The sequence below is a fragment of the Narcine bancroftii genome, chromosome 9 (assembly GCF_036971445.1).
Source record: "Narcine bancroftii isolate sNarBan1 chromosome 9, sNarBan1.hap1, whole genome shotgun sequence".
NCBI classification, from domain to species: Eukaryota; Metazoa; Chordata; class Chondrichthyes; order Torpediniformes; family Narcinidae; genus Narcine; species Narcine bancroftii.
This window is the reverse complement of record NC_091477.1, coordinates 9,814,179-9,832,908: the sequence shown is the minus strand read 5'-3', so window position 1 is coordinate 9,832,908 and position 18,730 is coordinate 9,814,179. Positions and strand designations below refer to the sequence as shown.

Genomic DNA, 18,730 nt, shown 5'->3' with positions numbered 1-18,730 from the left:
CACTGATCCCAGGTTCGCTCATGATGAGTTCAAAAACATTTGAACCAGTCGGGGTCACCAATTGTAGCGGCAGCTACACTGCTACTGAAAGAACACACAAGCAGATGGGTTGAGCTCAGTGAGCAGAACTGATTTATTGCAGACTGCTGGGCTGGACATACTCCCAGCCCGGACCTGGCTAAGAACCATGCTGGGGGGCACTGACATCACCCGGTGGTCCCCCAGAGCGGGCTTCTGAGCCCTGTGTTGTGAAGAAGGGGAAACCCCCAATGACGCCATTTTGGCCGGCTGCTCCACTGCATGGATTACAAGCGGGGCAGGTTCACCTGCCTAGTGGTGTGCCACCACATTACGTTTTTAAGTGCCAGAGCTCACCAAGAATGGTGTCAAGGAGGTACAGAACAGCACTCTGGTGAGTTCAGCAGCACTGGACCCCTGGATTTGACTTACCAGGATACCCCCATGCAAAGTTTACTCCTCATTTTCATATGCTGGTTATTGGAGTTTGCAGTTGGCAAATTGTATTGAGTGTCCTGACTGACAGCAGTGGCTACCAGCTGGGAAATGCTCCACATAAATAAATCCCTCTTTTTACTTGGCAGATTATTAAGTGTTAGAAGTTCATGTCAACATTTACATTTTATTTGACATCTGATCTTTGAATAAATGCATGATTCACTGGGCAAGTTGAAGTAACTGAATTATAATACAAAAAAAATACTGTACAGTATTTACAGAAGTGGGAAGTTTACATTAGAGTTGAAAATGTTGACATAGAGTAAACTAACTTCTTCATTACATTAAAAATTATAAAATGAGAAGTTACATTATTAATATTTGTTATCAGAAATATTGTGCACAGTCTTTACAAGTGATAAAAACGATACATAATCTACATTATACATTCGCTCTCACACTGGAGATGATCATCCATTATTTATAAAGGCAGAATATTGCGAGTGGTAAAACCTCACAAAACACTTTGGTGCTGGCTATTTCTGCGCAGAAGCGTAAATGGAAATGCACTTCAGCAAAAAAAAACCCACGATTGAACTTCGCCCACGGACATCTCCGCTCTCGCAAGTGACCGAAGACACTAAGCTTGACCAGTTGCCAGAGTTGAAAAACTGAAGGTGTGCTTTGGCCACTACTGAGCTGTTCAGAATCGACTGCAATCCAAGTGCTTGTTGCAAAGGAGGGCTCAGTGGAAGGGAACAGAATGCATTAGAAGCCTCCCGACAGAAGGTAGCAACTACAACTTTGAGGAAGGAATTGTCAAAGCCTCCATCCCTCTTTTCTTCAACCTTGTGCTTATTAGAGAATTATCAGCAGGCCTGAGTGACTTGTTTAAATTCCATTAATATCTGTTATGAAATGGTCACAGGTGATATATCTGCCAGGCCATATTGTACCTAGTAATAGACTCTGTGGCCCTCTTGTAGCATTTTGAAAAAACAAACCAATAGGGTTCCTTTCATGATCTTTTGCCTGAGCTCTGCCATGGTAAAACTTCCACAGACTGATTTGATCATTGATAATGTCTTTGTGATATTTTCTCTGCCGTTTGGATATTAGGGGAGACAGATGTGAGAAGGCACCTCACCACAAAAAAAAAGGAAACAGGGTAAACCCTGGTACAGATGCAAACAATAAGCTCAAGGTCAGTGAGGCCCAGATCTGTTAAGTGTACTTATCTTTGCTCCCCCAAAATGGGGGTCTTACCCATGTCCTGCACTTGAATCAATGGCACATAACCCATGGCATCACAAATAACAGATCTCCTAAATTCAAGCAGTAGAAAAACTTGATTCAAAAATGAGCAAGGTCAGGAATTTTCTTAAAGTCATAACTTAAAAATGGATCCGAAACTCTCAAAGGAAGTAAACCAGTGCCTCAAGGCCTTAAGGAGGTTTTAGCAAATCTACAAACGAGTCTTCAGTGGTTGCAGGACCTGCTGTTTTGCCTACATTTTCTGCTCTTGCTTCAGAATTCCAGCATTTGCTGCTCATTTAAATTTCATGGCATCAATGGGGTCGACAAAGAAAGGATCCATTCCCATGTTGCATGATGCTGATACAAACATAGATCAGTAGCCCATGCATTCCAAAGTAACTACATATTTACAATGAGCAAAAGGGAAAAGGTGATTGAATTTACTGTATGTGAAAGCAGAAGGCAAAAAATTCAATTGATTCTGCACAATCTTTGAATTCTATTACTACCAGGTTGCACTTACCAAATGTTCACTGCACTTTGCCAGATTTCTTGAATCAAACAATTGGGGTGAACACAGAATTTTATCAATCAACTAAAAATATTAAGCATTGTGACCCTTTGAATTTAAAAGTCTGTCCTGACATGCAATTTATTACAAAATTCAACTGTGATTTCATTCAAGGGTATTAACCTATTTCGCATTTCAGCATCCCATTTGATGCACAATTTCCCTCTTTTCTTCAACCTTGTGCAGAATGAGAGAAGAATATAAGACATTAGATTTTCAAATTCAGCGATTCAAGATTCAAAATCTCATATTTTATGGATTCAGATTATGTAACAGTCAGAACTTGTGCAGTCCATGGAGATGCAATGTGTGGGTGAGATAAAGGAAGGATTAATATTCCAAATCCCAAAGTTCTAATCAAAATTTCAACAAGTTGGGGTTAGAATATGGAAGAAAAGTTGTCTCAGACTGAATGAGACTGGATTCTACAACAGACGCCAGCACATGGTTTCTGCAGCAAACTTCTCCATCAGGAGCTGGTGTTTTATCTTTGCATTATTTTTGTGGCAGCATTACAAAGGACTTCTTCATATAACAAGATCTGTTTAACAAGTTAACACTTTGCTTCCTCCCCTCAAACACACAGGACTTCAGCTGAATAGAGTCATTTGTGAACAAGAATGCAGTCTGGTGTGTCGGTAAGACTAGCCTAAAAACTACAAAAAGTGTAACAATCCCTTTACCTGTGCCATGACTTGCTGGATACGACAGGAAGATACAGCACCATCTTTTACCTAGTACAAATTACCTTTGTTTAAACCAGAGGTTTTCAAATTGCTCTCCTAAACTCACATTCCACCTTAAGTAATCCCTAGGCCAAGAGCACTCTGTGATTAGTAAGGGATTGCTTATGGTGGTATGTGAGTGGAAAGAAAAACCACTGTTGTAATCGTACCTAACTGACTCGTTATGTGCATGGTTCTATAACTCCAAAAGAAATTGGTCAAAGTCAATTTTTCTCAAGCAAAATATTTCAGTAACAATTGGGTCTAGAGCAGTGATTCTCAACCTTCCCTTCCCACTCACATATTACCTTAAGCAATCCCTTACTAATCACAGAGCACTTACAGCATAAGGATTGCTTAAGGTAGAATGTGAGTTTAGGGGGGTAATTTGAAAACACTGGTTTAAACCAATTCCTTATTTTACTTATTATTGCCCAATAATTTCAAACAATAAAGGTTATTTTCCTATGTTTGGGCTTGGAACCAATTCAATGCCTCATTTAATCCCTATTCCATGATTTATCTTGCCTTTCATCCAATGCTTTGAATCCCAGTGGTGTTTTGCCTCATGGGTAATATTTATGCAGTTCAGGTTTCCTACTTTTTTGTTTCCAAAATGTTCCTAATTCAGAGTTTCAAAAGCGAAAGGCAACTTTGGCTACTGATCTGGCTCATGTTGGAGCAGTTTTTTTTTGCGATTTGGGATGCACAGTAATTCTGATCCTTTCTCAATAGAAAGAGCCTTATATTATTGTTGGGAAATCACATGGACCTAATGCTCCTAGAAGAGTTATAGAGAGGGGTGATTGAAAGAAAAACTTTATTTAAGTCTCTCAGAGGAGAGTAGAAAGGGGAAACGTGGTGTGAGTTAAGAATTCGTAAACTGAAATAACCTGAGCAATAAGGGAACTCTTTGTTTTATATGACACCTCCTTTGAAAACATTTACAGATCAGCTGACCTTGCATACAAATGTCAATCAATTGTTTTTAGAACTGAAAAAAAAACACACTTTTCAGTGAGATTGGCCAGAGAGTTTACAGCACAACTGAGCCTTTGGAAACCTTTGCAACACGCAAACGCAACCAATAGAAGACTGGTTATGATGACATCTCCTTGGTATGCAGTTCAGGTACATGTTGAAGAAGGTGTGAAAGGAAAAGGCAATGGTTTCTTCTGAGAACTACACACAACTAATGCTGCCTCTTTCAATAGATGCCTCGAGTACACTGAGCACATTTTTCCCATTTGTGACTGTGATAGTGAGGGCCAGTGATAAAGGACATTTAATTTAAGATGGTCAAAGCAAAACTTACAATCAAGAAAAAAAAATTGTTGTGGAAAGCCAACCTTAGTTATTTATACTTGGTGCACAATGTGGCACTGGCTTGGCGTTATATAATACACCCTCCAAATTTTAGTCCCATTGATCTTGTGATTCTATCCTCATTCATTTCTATCCTGTGACACCATACTTGGATGATCAAAGGCATCACATCCCAAGCCCTTAAGATAACATGGAGCATTAACACAGCGAGATGAGTTGAATCTCAAGAATGATGTACCAGCTGCACTGATCACCATATTAATTCAGTGAATCCCCCGACTATCCACAGCGTATCAGAGCTTGGTGATATCGTATTGAGGTTCATTCTTTCTATGAATGGCTGAACTCAGCTCCTGCAGGAACTTGTCCTGCATTGGTAAGGTTGTAACAGGGTTTCTCTTCGACTGGGTTGGTGTGGAGTCCACTGGCGAAAACTCTGGGTTTATCGACAACATCACGTTGACATCCTGAACTTCTTCATACACAGGCTCATCACTGGAACCCTCTTCCTTCTGCTGTTCGCACGCATCATGTTGCATCTTCATTGGCTGAAAAAGAAACAAACCAGATGTTGTCACAGAAGTGAGTGGTCAGGGGAGCAACCTTCACCCAGCTGTTCCCTCATGAGATTACCTCATGCAGTTAAGGTCCCGATTGGTTTTCTTATCAGTTTTATTTATCATGCAATGTTCATGTTCATGCAAGGTGCAGAGCAGTAGATGTTTGTTAGGGTACAGCATTGAGAATTTCTTGGACACTGAATACTGTGAGAATGAAAACAAAACACAGCCAATGGAGATGTCCCTTGCATAAGCGTTTTCTCAGGGATCCCATCTCAATTTGCAACCAGCTTGCTCAATGGGTTGTAATCCCAGGTTCTCAACTTACGGTTGCGGTTAAGGGAAAGTTCATAAGCAGACAGCAAGGAGAGATGCTCTGTTCTATCAGAATCTGCAGTGGGGGTGAACCAACTTGACTGCTAATAACAAATGGGCACTGGACAAAATGCCGAGATCTCTTCAATCTGAAGTGTGGGGGAATAACTGGTGAATACAAAGTGCACAGCATGACTTCCCTTGGGCAGCTGAAACTGTCCCCATGTTCTCCTAGTGAGCTTGGTTTTCAGGGAACCCCAGGTGTTACAAAGATCTGAGCTCCACTCAGTTGTGAAGACTCCCCCATAAAGTGAAAACTGGAGGGGACGGTTGGATTTTGGACGCAGAATTTAATTCTGACGAAGTGGGCAAGAGATCAGGGTTGAAAATAATCTCCTGCTGGCCTAAATATTTATCTGTTTGCCAAGTATTCGCATTTAGAGAGATGAGGAAACCAAAGACAGGAAGTTCCTGTTACCTGCGCTCCCTTTTTTGGTTGGGGGGGGGGGGGTGGCGGGGAAGACACATATTCCAAAGCCAGGTGACAGAAAAACAATTGAACAGATGAGTCTCCAAGAAGGATCTCCCTATCCACTGCTCCTCAAATTTCAAATAGACAATGACCACACCAAATCAAGCACATAAAGAGACACATTCCAAGAGTGAAGCCATGTCCAAGGGCATTAGCATACAGATGCACCATTAACATCATGCATAGCGTCCTCAGGAAGGATTGGCTTTGTCACCTTGATGCTGTCAGACAGGAGCACGGATGTACTTACAAAGAACATTGAGAGCGTTCTCCGAGCATGTAGGCGCCGCTGGAAGGAAACAGGCACAAAGACAATAAGCAGCGCAAAAAGCACAAATAGTCAACGGGACAGTTACCATCTACATTCAGGTAAAACGTCAGCATTGCACGTCTCTTTCCTTAATGGTAAATAATCACTCTATTTGGTTTCGACTGAAGAGAAATATTCTGAGTAACAGATTGCAAGGAAGGCAATTCCACTGGGTGCTTCCCCTGGCCCAGATGGTCAAGTTAATGCAGGAGTGGGATAGTACCCTGTGGTCAGTGCACGAACTCCGGTGCATAAACGGCGCCGCATCAGTTGAGATCATTTGGTGCTGAATGCTGTTTTTAGGGCGAGTAAGTGTAACTCGTTTATCCTGGGATGAAAAGCTCTTGAATCTCGCATCAGGTCAAACGAGACGCAAGATCTGAGACCCCACTGATTGTAATGGGATTGTAGGATTTTATAGAAAAATGGAAAATTGGAAGGTGATACGCATATAGTTTTATTTTTAAAATATTACAGGACCAGATACCCAGGTTTAAATCCACTGGAGTTCTCCCTGTGACCACGTGGGTCTCCTCTGAGTGCTCTGCTTTCCTCCCATGTTCCAAAGATGTACAGGGTTAGATTAATTGGCCACATGGGCATATTTGGGCAATGTGGGCTGGAAAGGCCTGCTACCCTGCGCTATCTCTGCATTTAGAACAAAACAGGATGAATGTAGGGGCATTAATGGAAGTGGGTGAATGAGGGAATCAGCACACTGAGACCATACAGACAGCTTCCATGTCATTTTCTGCTTTCATATGCACAGCTGGTTTTGTATCGTTTTACACTTAAAAAGTTAGCTCAATATTTTGAGAGTCAGTTAAAAATAGTGTGCAACTTTGAGCTTTGCCATCTGTCAAAGTCTGCTGTATATTTCTGGGATAAGCCTTCATCAGGGCACTACTGGAGATGCCACCATTATTATTTGCAAATAGAATATTTTCTGAATGGGGAGAAAAGTCCTTGTGCAGGATTCCCTCAAGATTAACTTGCAGGTGGTGTCAGCAGTAACAAAGGCAAATGCAATGTGAACATTCATTTTGAGAGGATTCAAATATAAAAGCAAATACAAAATGCTGAGGCTTTACAAGACATAGGTCAGACCACCTCTGGAGTATTGCAAGCAGTTTTGGGCACAATATCGGAGGAAGGATGTGCAGGGATTGGAGAAAGGCAGCGGGAGGAATACAAGAATGATTCTATGGATGAGAGTGTTAACATGTGAGGAGAGTTTGATGGTTTTGGGTCTGTTCGCACTGCAGCTTTGAAGAATGAGAGGTAATCTTATTGAAACATTCTGAACACTGAAAAGGCTGGACACAATTTATGTGGAGATGCTTCCAGTAGGTGGAGAGTTCAGGACCAAGAGGGCACAGCCTCGGAATAAAGGACATCCCTGTAGACGAGGAGACATTTCTTCAGTCAAAAGACGGTAAATCTGCACAATTCATTACGCATACAGTTGGGGAGGGCAAGACATTGGGTATATTTAAAGCAGAGGTTGACAGGTTCTTGTCAAAGGGTGTAGGAGAAGGAATGGGGTTGAGGAGAAAAATACATCAACCATGATTTGAATAGCAGAGCAGACTCAATGGGCTGAATGGCCTCTCTCTTCTCCGAAGTCTAATGGCCTTGTGGGTAAGTGGGGAAGGAGTCAGTGCTGTGCAATTTCGTCCTTCCGTCTGATAGGTCACAGGTCACCCTTGGGCAAGGTGTAGTACCTGTTTAGCCTCCCACTAAGGGTCATGTGAAGTCATGGCTTGCAGATGGTGGATGGTTTTTACAAGCAGACTCGGAAAATTGGAATTTATGGTGTAAAACTAAAAATGCAGGGCAGATGAATTGGCTGATCAATGGTCAGGGTTACCTGTCCAGAATGGACACTGCAACTGAAGAAGGCAACGGGAAACCACTTCAGTATTTTTCCCTTGTATAATCATGAACCCAACATTGACTACAGTCTCAGGTCAAAGATGGAGCCTTCACCGAAGGAGAATGTGTGGGGGGGGGAACAACTACAATTTGGATGGAGAAATATGATCGCCCATTCCGAACGGCAAGGCACCTGAATGAATGAATGGGTAAATGGTGTAGAACAGTAGTTCTCAACATTTGTCTTTCCATTCACATACCACTAAGCAATCCCTATGCCATTGGTGCCCTGTGATTAGTAAGGGTCTGTGAGTGCAAAGGGAAGGGTGAGAATCACTGTTCTAGTCCCAATTGTTACTGAGATATTTTGCTTGAGAAAAATTGTCATTTGGCCCATTTCCTTTGGAGTTATGGAACTGTGCGCATAACGAATCAATTAAGGATGATTAAAACAATGGTTTTCAAACTTTTACTTTCCACCCACATCCCACCTTAACAATCCCTTACTCATCACAGAGCACCGATGGCAGAGGGATTACTTAAAGTGGGATGTGAGTGGAAAGAAAAAAATTGACGAACCACTGATGTAGAAGTGTACAGTAGATCTGATTAGTGACTCACTCCTTCCTTCCCAAATAATTATTGGTCTCTACGAGGCACAGGACAGGCCAGCAGTGAAATGCTGCAGAATGAAGCTCAGAAGGTCCACTCATCACATCAGACAAAAATAACATTTGATTGGCATCCCAGCCAAGTTTCGGGGCTGCAATGCAGCACGACTAAAACCTGTGATCACCATGGCCTCTCAGGCCAGGGGCAGTAGATGGAGGGGAGCACCAAGGTTGTTCCGCAAATGACATGTCTTTTTGACATTAGCATCATTTCATCATCAAAGTTCCCATCAAATAAGATCTCATGGCAGCAGTAGTTCAGTATAGGCCTCTCAAGAGCAGTTATTGAGCAGATCATTCACATCCAACAATTGAACAACTTCTTATCAAATGGTGACAGGCTCACAGGGTGGAGCCATCTCATCCTGTTCTAATTTTACTCTACAAGTGAGTGATTCATGGATGCATTGTCCCCTTACATAATTTCCAGTCCAGTAAGAGGATCCTGCTATTTTCATTCAATCAATGGAGATTTCCAATTTGCACAGTTGAAATATAATATATTCAAGTGCCGGTTAAGGAGCAGAGGAAGTGGCTTACAATTTTCGGAGAAGGTACCAATGATGTAACAGAGCTAAAAAGCAAACTGAAAGCAGTTTCCTTAACTTTAATTATTAAACCATTGCCTATATTTTCTAAATAAATGTTGAGATTCAGCAAGCTTCATCAATTGCTTTGTCAAATGGGATGCTTGACAGTTTCATAGTTAGGCACATAGATGTAAGAAGTTGGGAAGGTTATGAGCTGTGAAATTGGGACGGGTTAAATTGATCATATACTGTAGGTCAGCACAACATTGTGGCCTGAAGGGTCTGTACTGTGCTGTGTCTTTCCATTCCTCCCCTTTACATTGGGGATACCCCATATGTCTGAAGGAGCAGATTAAGACTCTAAAGATTTAAGATTAAGAATTTTGGGTGGCATGGCTACCATAATGGGGGACATGGTTAGTGTGGCAGTTAACACAACCAGCGCCAGCAATCACGGTTCGAATCTGGTGCTGTCAGTAAGGAGTTTGTCTGTTTTCCCTATGTCTACATGGGTTTCCTTCCATCCTTCAAAACTTACTGGCGTTGTAGGTCAATTGGGTGGCATGGGCTCTTGGGCTGAAAGGACCTATTACCATGCTCTATGCCTAAATTTAAAATAATGATTCTAGAACAGGCAATGCCTGTTATAAGCATCTGTCGGTGGAGAAATCCAATTGATTATTCAAACAAACCTTGCAGGTTAGATTTCTTTTCAATGGATTCAGGAAGATTTAGGGATTATCAGGTTCTGGACCTCTACCTGCCACTAAAAATGCACCGTGACCAGTGGAATTAAGCCATAGAGAGAGATGAAACAGCACAAACACTAAGCAGATGTTACACAGGACGAGCTCTTTGCATAGCGCACCTTAACTCAAATTTTAACTTTAGCCTCTGGGCAAAGGTAAACACTGGGGTTATGCTTCATTCATTGACACTGTTTTAAATAAAACAACCATCTAACATGGACCCTGAAGTGCCCCTGATCTGAGCAAGGATGGATGATGAAGGCAGAACGTGCCATTTTAAGCTAAACAAGAAAATCTACAGATGCTGGATTCGAGTGCAATACGCAAACGTGCTGGAGAAAACTCAGCAGGTCATGCAGCACCCACAGGAAGTAAAGGGTAATCAACTTTGAGGCCTGGGCCCTTTGTCAGGTACAGGTACAGCAGGGATATACTGTGTGACCTGATGAATTCAGTAAAAACACACAAATGCTGGAGGAACTCATCAGGTCTTGCAGCGTCCAATACCGGCGTTTCGGGCCCGAGCCCTTCTTCAAGGCATCGAATGGAAGTCTGCAGACACTGTGAGAATGGAGTGACCCATTGAAGTTTGCGCACCTTGAAAAACATCCTCTGGGCACTCCGAGACTGACTGAGCTCCTCCAGCAGTTCTGTGTTATTCTTACAATGTCAACTTTCGTGTTTTACCACCTGATGATTTTCTCTAGCGCTTCTATGTTTTGCACTTGCCACCTGAAGCTTATTTGTAAAGCATCCTGCGGTGGAGTAGAGCACTGTTGTGTTCTGCAGTGTGTACTAACAATAACCACACCGGGATGACCCCTGGTGACCTAGTCGTGTAATTACATATCACTACACAGTGCACAGCTCAGTCAGACACCATGAGTAACTTCCATAGCAACTTTCAAAAGGGAATCGAGCCAGGCTTCAAATGGGAGAAATCTCGGAGATGCGAAGAATGGACAAGGGAATGGGACCAAGTGGAGGCCTCTTTATTACCTTCCATTTATCCCCCACTAAGACAGATCTTAAAGCCCAAGGATGTAACTATTCAGTAGCATGAAAGTGTGCAGATGTAGTAAAACACACAGGATCTCAACAGGTCTCACAGAGTCCATGGGAGATAAAGATATATAACCATATATAAACATCTAAAGGTAACTAACTGTTTGCAGATATATAACTTTGAAGAAGGGTGCAGGTCCAAAATGCCAGTTATACATAAAAAATCCCAGTTATTTGTAATTCAAGCAACTGGCAACCTCAAACAAACAGCAAAAAAAAAAAATGGAAGTTTAAAATTGGTCCACACATTCACGCAACACGTAATCTCAAGCAACTGGAAAACTTGCTTATCAGGTATCTACCAATCCCCATGGGTGCTGGATAGCAGGGATTTTACTGTATTCCTATGAATGTTGTGAGACTGGTTGAGCTTCTCCAGCGTTTCTGTGTTTTTACTAACTATTTGGAGCAGGAAATATTTGGAAAACTATTCTTCTATTGTTTGAGTAAAACCTGATGCGTAGGTTTCCATACGGTGACACCTTGAGCACCCAGAAAGATTAATGGGTGTTGGAGCTGGCAGATGCAGACAGCTCTGGTCACGGGTCAAAGTTGATTGGGCCTAATCTAATGTTTAAGATATTAAAATGGCCAGCTAAAGCGATCTTGTTTTACCAGAGTTTGATTGGCAAATAGCATGATGGCGTTGCTCTCGTCTCCGTGGAGAGGAATGAGAGGCATGGTTCCAAATTTCTGCTTGGAAATATCAGACGATGAATGGCGTCTTAATATCGTAGGTCGAAGGTCATCATGCTGAAAGGAGAGAAACACGACATCATTTTGCATCCTTGACTGAGCTCCAAGAAGGACATTATTGGCCATAAATCACATTGAGCAAGTCATTTTTTTCCATTTATGCTGAATCTAAGACCTACGTATACAGTTGACTTGTAGGCCAAAATATACGGTAGTCCCCGTTGTCCAAAAGGAATTTGTAGCTTTTGTTGGGCATTCCGTTTTGAAGGGTGGTCTCCATTTCTGACTATAACTAATTTACATAAATAAGCAGAACACAAGAAAGCACATATTGAAATAAATCAGAGCATTTTTCTGCTTAAACTCCACTAAAGCTCAAATATTCCACACTGGATCCACGCTGTCAAGAACTTAATGGAAATGAGTTAATCACTTGGAACAAGGTCCCAGTTGGGTGTCTGTGTGATTTTATCTCACAAATTCTATTAATTTCTCCCTTCCCTCCCAGGTTACAAAAGTACGCAATTTAGAAACCTATCGGTTTGAGACTGTCTGATCCAAACTAGATTTCCTTCAGGTGGAGATGGTCGAATCGAATTCATCTGGCCTTTGATGAAGTATCACTCTCAATTCCAGCACCACATCTGCTGTAATATCTGTTCTCAACCTGCAACCCCTGAGTTTTAATCCAATGCTGGACTCAGCATAAAGGACATAAAACTGAAGGCAATAAACCCAGAGTTAAACAAGGAAGCCTGTAGATGCTGGCATCAAGTGCAAAACACAAACGCACCGGAGAAACTCAGCAGGTCACACAGCATCCACAGGAAGGAAAGGGTAACCGACGTCTTGTGCCTGCACCTTTTGTTAGGTATGATGCGTGGCCTGCTGAGTTTCTCCAGCATGTTTGTACTGTATGTCGCAAGAAAATCTGAAATGGAGACCACCCTTCAAAACGGAATGCCCAACAAAAGCTACAAATTTCTTTTGGACAATGGGGACTACCGTATATTTTGGCCTACAAGTCAACTGGAAGATAGGTTGACCCCACTTTTTTTTTAGGCCTCATTTCAATGGTATATCTAGTGTAAAAGTCAACCTCCATTTTTGAGGGGTTTTACGACTCGACATATATATGGTGATTGGAAGCATCTGCCTTACAGCAACAATTCAGGTGGACATAAGTGATTCTGTTTATTTTTAATAAAGGCAAATTATTCCTTGGTATCCAAGAAAATATCTTTCCCTCTTTATCACCTTGTTGATGAGACCTTGCCACATTTAATTAGTGCCACATTTCTGATTTAATTAGTATCACATTTCTGACATGGCTACACTTCAGAAGAATTTTGTTGGCTGAGCATCACCTTAAAAATACTATACAAATGGAGACTTTATTCCTTTAAAATAACTCAGTTGAGAAGTCCACACGAATGCATGTTATTTACCTGAGCTCGAAGGATACTTGCTGTCCAATCCCACATCTCGGACTGCCCTGAGCAACACAGAAACCTGCAGCAGAACTATACACTGTCAAAACCACATGGACAGAAAAATTCAGTAACAGATGAACAGTCGAATAAAGAGGCTGTAATTGTGCATTGCTGTTGGTGCAGACCTGGGGAGATGGATCACGGCGCTTCCCTGCAGCGTCCTAGTGCTAGACCTAGTGCTGACAGTTCCGTGCAGGCTCCCTCCGGCAGGGTCTTACAGTCCAGCCCTGCTGCCGACGGTTCTGTCTAGGCTCTTGACGGCCTGTCAAAGGAGCTAATGGTGGTCGATTTAAAATCCTGCAACCACTGGGTCTGAGTCCAAGATGGCGGCGCTTGTGTTCAGCAGTGGCCACGAGGGGTTGCAACTCCAGGGGGAGCAGCAGACTGGTGCAGGGCACCAGTAATGGGGAGAAAATGCCCTATTGAGAGGGACGGTGACCACGGTGGCGGACCAACGAGGGCTCAATGGCTAAAGAGGACACACAGGCAGCAAGCTGTTGGTGACTTCCAGGTGAGAAACCAATGCAGGTGACTTGAAGTTTTTACACCAGGTTGTGGGATGCTGGAAACTGGCTCATGGGAACCAGATATCACAACTGGGAAATGAGAAGCTGATGAGTGCAAGAAAGGCTCTCAAGAGTCCCTGTATGCTGAAGGCTTCCTCATCGTGGTGGAGATGTTATATACAGTGGAAACGTGGGACTATTTTATGCTGGAGTATGAACACTGCAAGACTGCAAGAGCCACATCACACCGAGTGGTGAGCATGCTCAGTGCGACAGTGTATTCATACATGACCGGCAGCCTGGGATGTGAGTAAAGTTTGTGCTGTAACCTTACAAGCTTCTCTGAGTGTTTATTAAGTCCTCCGATGGTACAACCGAGGACAGAACATGGTGGCAGCCACAAACTTTACTCACATCCCAGGTTGCCGGTCATGTATGAATACACTGTCGCACTGAGCATGCTCACCACTCAGTGTGATGTGGCTCTTACAGTCTTGCAGTGTTCATGCTCCAGCATAAAATAGTCCCAAGTTTCCGATGTATATAACAGGAGGAGGTTTGGATCTGGGCTCGGTTGATGATGGTTTGAAATGAACTGGAGGCGAATTCACAGACACTCAGCGACTCTGAGGGGACTTTCTTTTGCTTTCCTTTCTCTGATGCTAAGGGGAGCCGGACAATGCCGATGGTGAATCTTTGCCTGCCTTCTGATCGTCTAAAGGCAATTTCATACAATATGACAATTCTGTTTTATTATATGGCAATAAATAGTCTCTGATCTGCGATTATCAAAGCCAACAGCCCTGGTCAAGCATTTTGTTTGGGTATACAAGGTATAAGGCAAGAACATTTTGGGGTGGCAAGGTTAGCTCAACGCCTTTGCAGCTCCAGTGATCGGGACCAGGGTTCAAATCCCGCGCTGTCTGTAAGGAGTTCTTATGTTCTCCCTGCAGGGGTCCGGTTTCCTCCCACCGTTCAAAACTTACTAGAGTGTAGGTTAATTGGGTGTAAATTGGGCAGGATGGACTCGTGAGCCGAAATGGCCCGTTACCCTGCTGCATGTGTAAATTTAAATATAAAAGAAATATGAATAACTGGATGCAATATAAATTCCATTTGTTTATAGGTCATGATAGGAGACTCTAAATGAAAGTATTCTAACAAAGTGTAGGAACTGTGATATGTTATGGATTCTTGCAGAAAATTGGTTTACTGATATCATTTAGGATCTTATGCCTGTACTCATCTGATATCATGGCATGAATCATTTGAGAAGGAGAAGGAGAGGAGATGATCCATCTGATAGTGACCACAATAGCGGATCAGTGAGGGATTCTGCGGTTGAAGAAGCACAGGCAGCGGCCTATTGGCGACTCAAGGCGAGGAACCCATGCAGCGTGTAAGGAGTTTGTACATTCTCCCCATGTCTGTATGGGTTCTCCCAGGGACTCTGGTTTCCTCCCACTGTTCAAAGCGTACCGGGGGCATAGGTTAATTGGGTGTAAATGGGTGGCATGGACTTGTGGGCCGAAATGGCCTGTTACCGTTGCTGTAAAAGATGTTAAAAGATGCAAATAATGTAAAATTTGAATTTAATTGCAATGCCCACACACAACCAGTAGATGGGAGTAGAGTACCACAGGCATGATTGTGTAGTGGTCCTCAAAGTAATCAGCAAATTACAAAGTCCTCTCAGAGCAATCTGATTCTATGCAATTTTTCCTCTCATAAGGCGGTGTTGCAGGAGCTGCAGTAACTGCATTGTTGTCGTTAGTGCGGACCTGGGAGAGCCAGGAGCGGAGAAACAGTGCTGCTCCACAGAACCCTACTGCCTGGTTTATAGGACACTGGCTTATTACAGGCTTTAATCAGCCTTTTAAAGGGACCAGTGGTGTGTTTTTTTATATAAATCCTGAAATTTTGGAGGTCTGTGCCCAAGATGGCAGCGCCTGTGCTGGGCACCGTACCACTAAGGGGGAATAATGGACAGGCTAGAGCACCAGAAGTGGGGAGAACACCGTTGAGAAGGAGATGACCCTACAGGACGGTGACCATGGCAGCAGACCAGCGAGGGGCTCAGAGGCTGAACGACCCACACATGCTGTGGGCCACCGGCAAGTGACTCAGAGGGACCAGGATCTGAATTTGAATTCAAGAAGGTGCTGAGGGCAAGAAAGGTTCCCAAAGGGCCTCGGGTGCTGAGGGCGTCCTGATCATATTGGATGGTTGGATCTGGAGCTTGAGTTGATGATGGTTTGAAAAGGAGTCTATGCAGCAGTAGAAGCTGCGGCAACGCTCGAGGCGAATCCACGAACATTCAGGGTCTCTGAAAGGGCTTCTCTTTCTCTCATTATTACGAGCTCCAGGCAATGTTCATGGTGACCCTTTGTCTACAGCAGACAAAAGTTGAAGTACAGAACAACTCTGATTATTCAAAATTGGATTTTCCAAAATCCTTATTTATCTGAATTTTTAAAAAAAATTTGGATAAATGAGGATATCTGAAACAAATCAGAAATCCTCATTGATACAAAATTTTTCAGGAGCTGAACTGATCTCACAGGTTGGAACAAAAAATTCACCCAACATGAAATTAGAAGGACAATTGTCCTCATTTCAGGTAACTCCTCCCCTCTCTCTTTTTATTTCTTCTTTACCGTCCCCTATTGATTTTACTCTCCAACTCTCCCTCTCAAACTGCACACCACTGCCCCCCAGCCACAAGCAGTCAGAAGAATCTCTCTTCAAGGAGAAGGGCCTCCCGACAAGAGTGGAGCCTTGGGCTCCTGGCAGCAGCGGGGACATAAGGCTCCCAGCAGGAACGGGGCCTCGGTGGGGAGGTCTCGTTGAACAGCAGCATCCAGCAATATTTTTTGTGAGAATTAAATATTATTTCATGCTTAAAAAAGCCTTCCCTTGTTGTTTGTGGTTGTTTAAACACTGTTACATGATTTGCTGCGGCTATTGGGCTGGTTTTAAAAAATGACCAGTTCTCCAAAAAAGCCGTTTATCCGAAATGGGCCCAGTCCTGACCATTCCAGAGAATTGGAGTTGTCCAGTATATCGTGAATATTATATTTTTAATGTATTATTATGTGACATTAAGAGGAACCTTTGAATGTTTCAGTGAGCCAGATTCCCATCAACCTTCCTGAAATGGCAGGAAGTGCTGTGAATAAATCCAACTTGCCCATTACATTAAGTGCTGGAATCCCAGGTTGACCATCAACAAAACTAATCTCGTCATCTGTGGTTTTCTGCAAATTTTTAAAGTGGAGTGTGGTGGCTTTTTTCCCCAAGCTGCCTAGATAATCCTTCCACTGTATCTCAGAACAAGACAATGGACAGTATGTCTCGGCGTAAGAGATAAAGAAAGTAGTCCTTGCTTACTTACCATTGCTGCTTCTCTAAGAAGATTGTAAACCCCCACCTGTAGAACAAAGGAAAGCATTTCATGAGTACAGGTCAGAGATTAAAGCCAAATGCTAATACTTCTGGTACTTTATTTAAAACAAGCCCACAGCGACTGTGGGCTGTTGGAGACTGGCTCATAGGAACCAGGTATCAGAGTAGGGATTCGAGAGAGTGGATCTGTGTGGCTGCGGCAGCGCTGCAGGCGAATCCACGGACACTCAGCGACCTTGAAGGGACTCTCTTTCTTTCGTACTGTAAGGGGCGCCAGGTGACACTAACGGCAAACCTTTGTCTGCTTTACGGCTGGCAGAAGGCAATTTTGGGTAATATTATGTTCTTTCTATTACATGACAATAAAGGAACTTTGAATATTGTTCAGCATTGAAATTGTCCAGTTGTACGCTCATTATGGAAACACCGTTTCACTGTGTAGTATATTGATGTTCATTAATCAACCTACCAAACCCTGTTGCACAGGAGGGCTACTCATCAGGGGGCAGAAACTTCTACACACTTTTGTTTTAGTCTCATTAAATTTCTGGCCACAATAATAAATCGAGGGAAGATGAGAACAAAGCATCCGACTGCCACCCTGACCTCTAGTCGCGCATGCCTGTCCTTTTTAATCAATCAACGCTCAGGTCTCAGAAACGCTAATTCACAACCTTTATCTCAATGGTGTAGAACAGAAACAGGCCCTTCAGCCAATCTAGTCTGCTGATCTACTATTCTGCTTGATCCCATTGGCCTGCACCTGTACAATATGCCTCCATACTCCTCCCATCCATGTACCTAACCAAATTTTTCTTTAATGTCAAAATTGAGCCCGCATTCACCACTTCACCTGGCAGCTCATTCGCACTCTCTGTGCTAAGAAGTCCCCACTAACATTCCCTTTAAACATCTCACTTTTTACCCTTAACCCATGTCCATGTCTGCTTGCATTTAGCCTCTCTATACTCCTCAGAATTTTATACTCTAATTAAACAGGTTCTAAAATGGTGGTTCTCAACCTTTTTCCACTCACATACCACTTTAAGTAATTCTTATGCCATCGGTGTTCTGTGATTAGTAAGGGATTGCTTAAGGTGGTATGTGGGCGGAAAGAAAAAGTTTCAAAACCACTGTTTTAATCGTACCTCATTGACTCGTTATGTGCATGGTTTCAGAACTTCAAAGGAAATGGGCCAATTACAATTTTTCTCAAGCAAAATATTTTAGTAACAATTGGGTCTAGAACAGTGGTTCTCAATCTTCCCTTCCCACCCACATACCACCTTAAGCCATCCCTTACTAATCACAGAGCACCAATGGCATAGGGATTACTTAAAGTGGTATGTGAGTGAAAACAAAAAGGTTGAGAACCACTGTTCTAAAGCCTGATCCGACAGGGGTACCCTTAACCCACGTGGAAATTAAATCTGGACATAATTGTGTCCATGTCCAAATCTTTTTTTTTTTGTGGTTCACAGTGAGTGTGCTGGAGCTGATCATGTTTTTCTTTTGTCTTCTTCACCCCTTCCCCTTCTCCCACCAACCCTTCCCCCTCTCCCACCAACCCTTCCCCCCTCTCCCACCATCCCTTCCCCCCTCTTCCACCATCCCTTCCCCCCTCTCCCACCAACCCCCCTTCTCCCCCCAACCCTTCCCCACCCTCTCCCTCCAACCCTTCCCCACCC

The 18,730-nt window shown here is 43.0% G+C and overlaps 1 protein-coding gene across 7 annotated transcripts in view; it reads right to left on the bottom strand.

Moving 5' to 3' along the window:
* Positions 1-460: 460 nt before the first annotated feature.
* Positions 461-18,730, bottom strand: part of arap3 (ArfGAP with RhoGAP domain, ankyrin repeat and PH domain 3) — a 175,967-nt gene continuing 157,697 nt past the window's right edge. For 6 of the 7 annotated variants that reach the window (XM_069898079.1, XM_069898086.1, XM_069898080.1 and 3 more), the window contains 5 exons: positions 17,032-17,067; positions 13,087-13,150; positions 11,558-11,695; positions 5,993-6,031; positions 461-4,883 (listed from right to left, as the gene is read on the bottom strand). In XM_069898079.1, coding sequence (XP_069754180.1) covers positions 4,629-4,883; positions 5,993-6,031; positions 11,558-11,695; positions 13,087-13,150; positions 17,032-17,067 — 532 coding nt within the window. In that variant the 3' untranslated portion in view covers positions 461-4,628. The remainder of the gene's footprint in view (positions 4,884-5,992; positions 6,032-11,557; positions 11,696-13,086; positions 13,151-17,031; positions 17,068-18,730) is intronic. The other variant, XM_069898084.1, reaches the window with a different exon arrangement.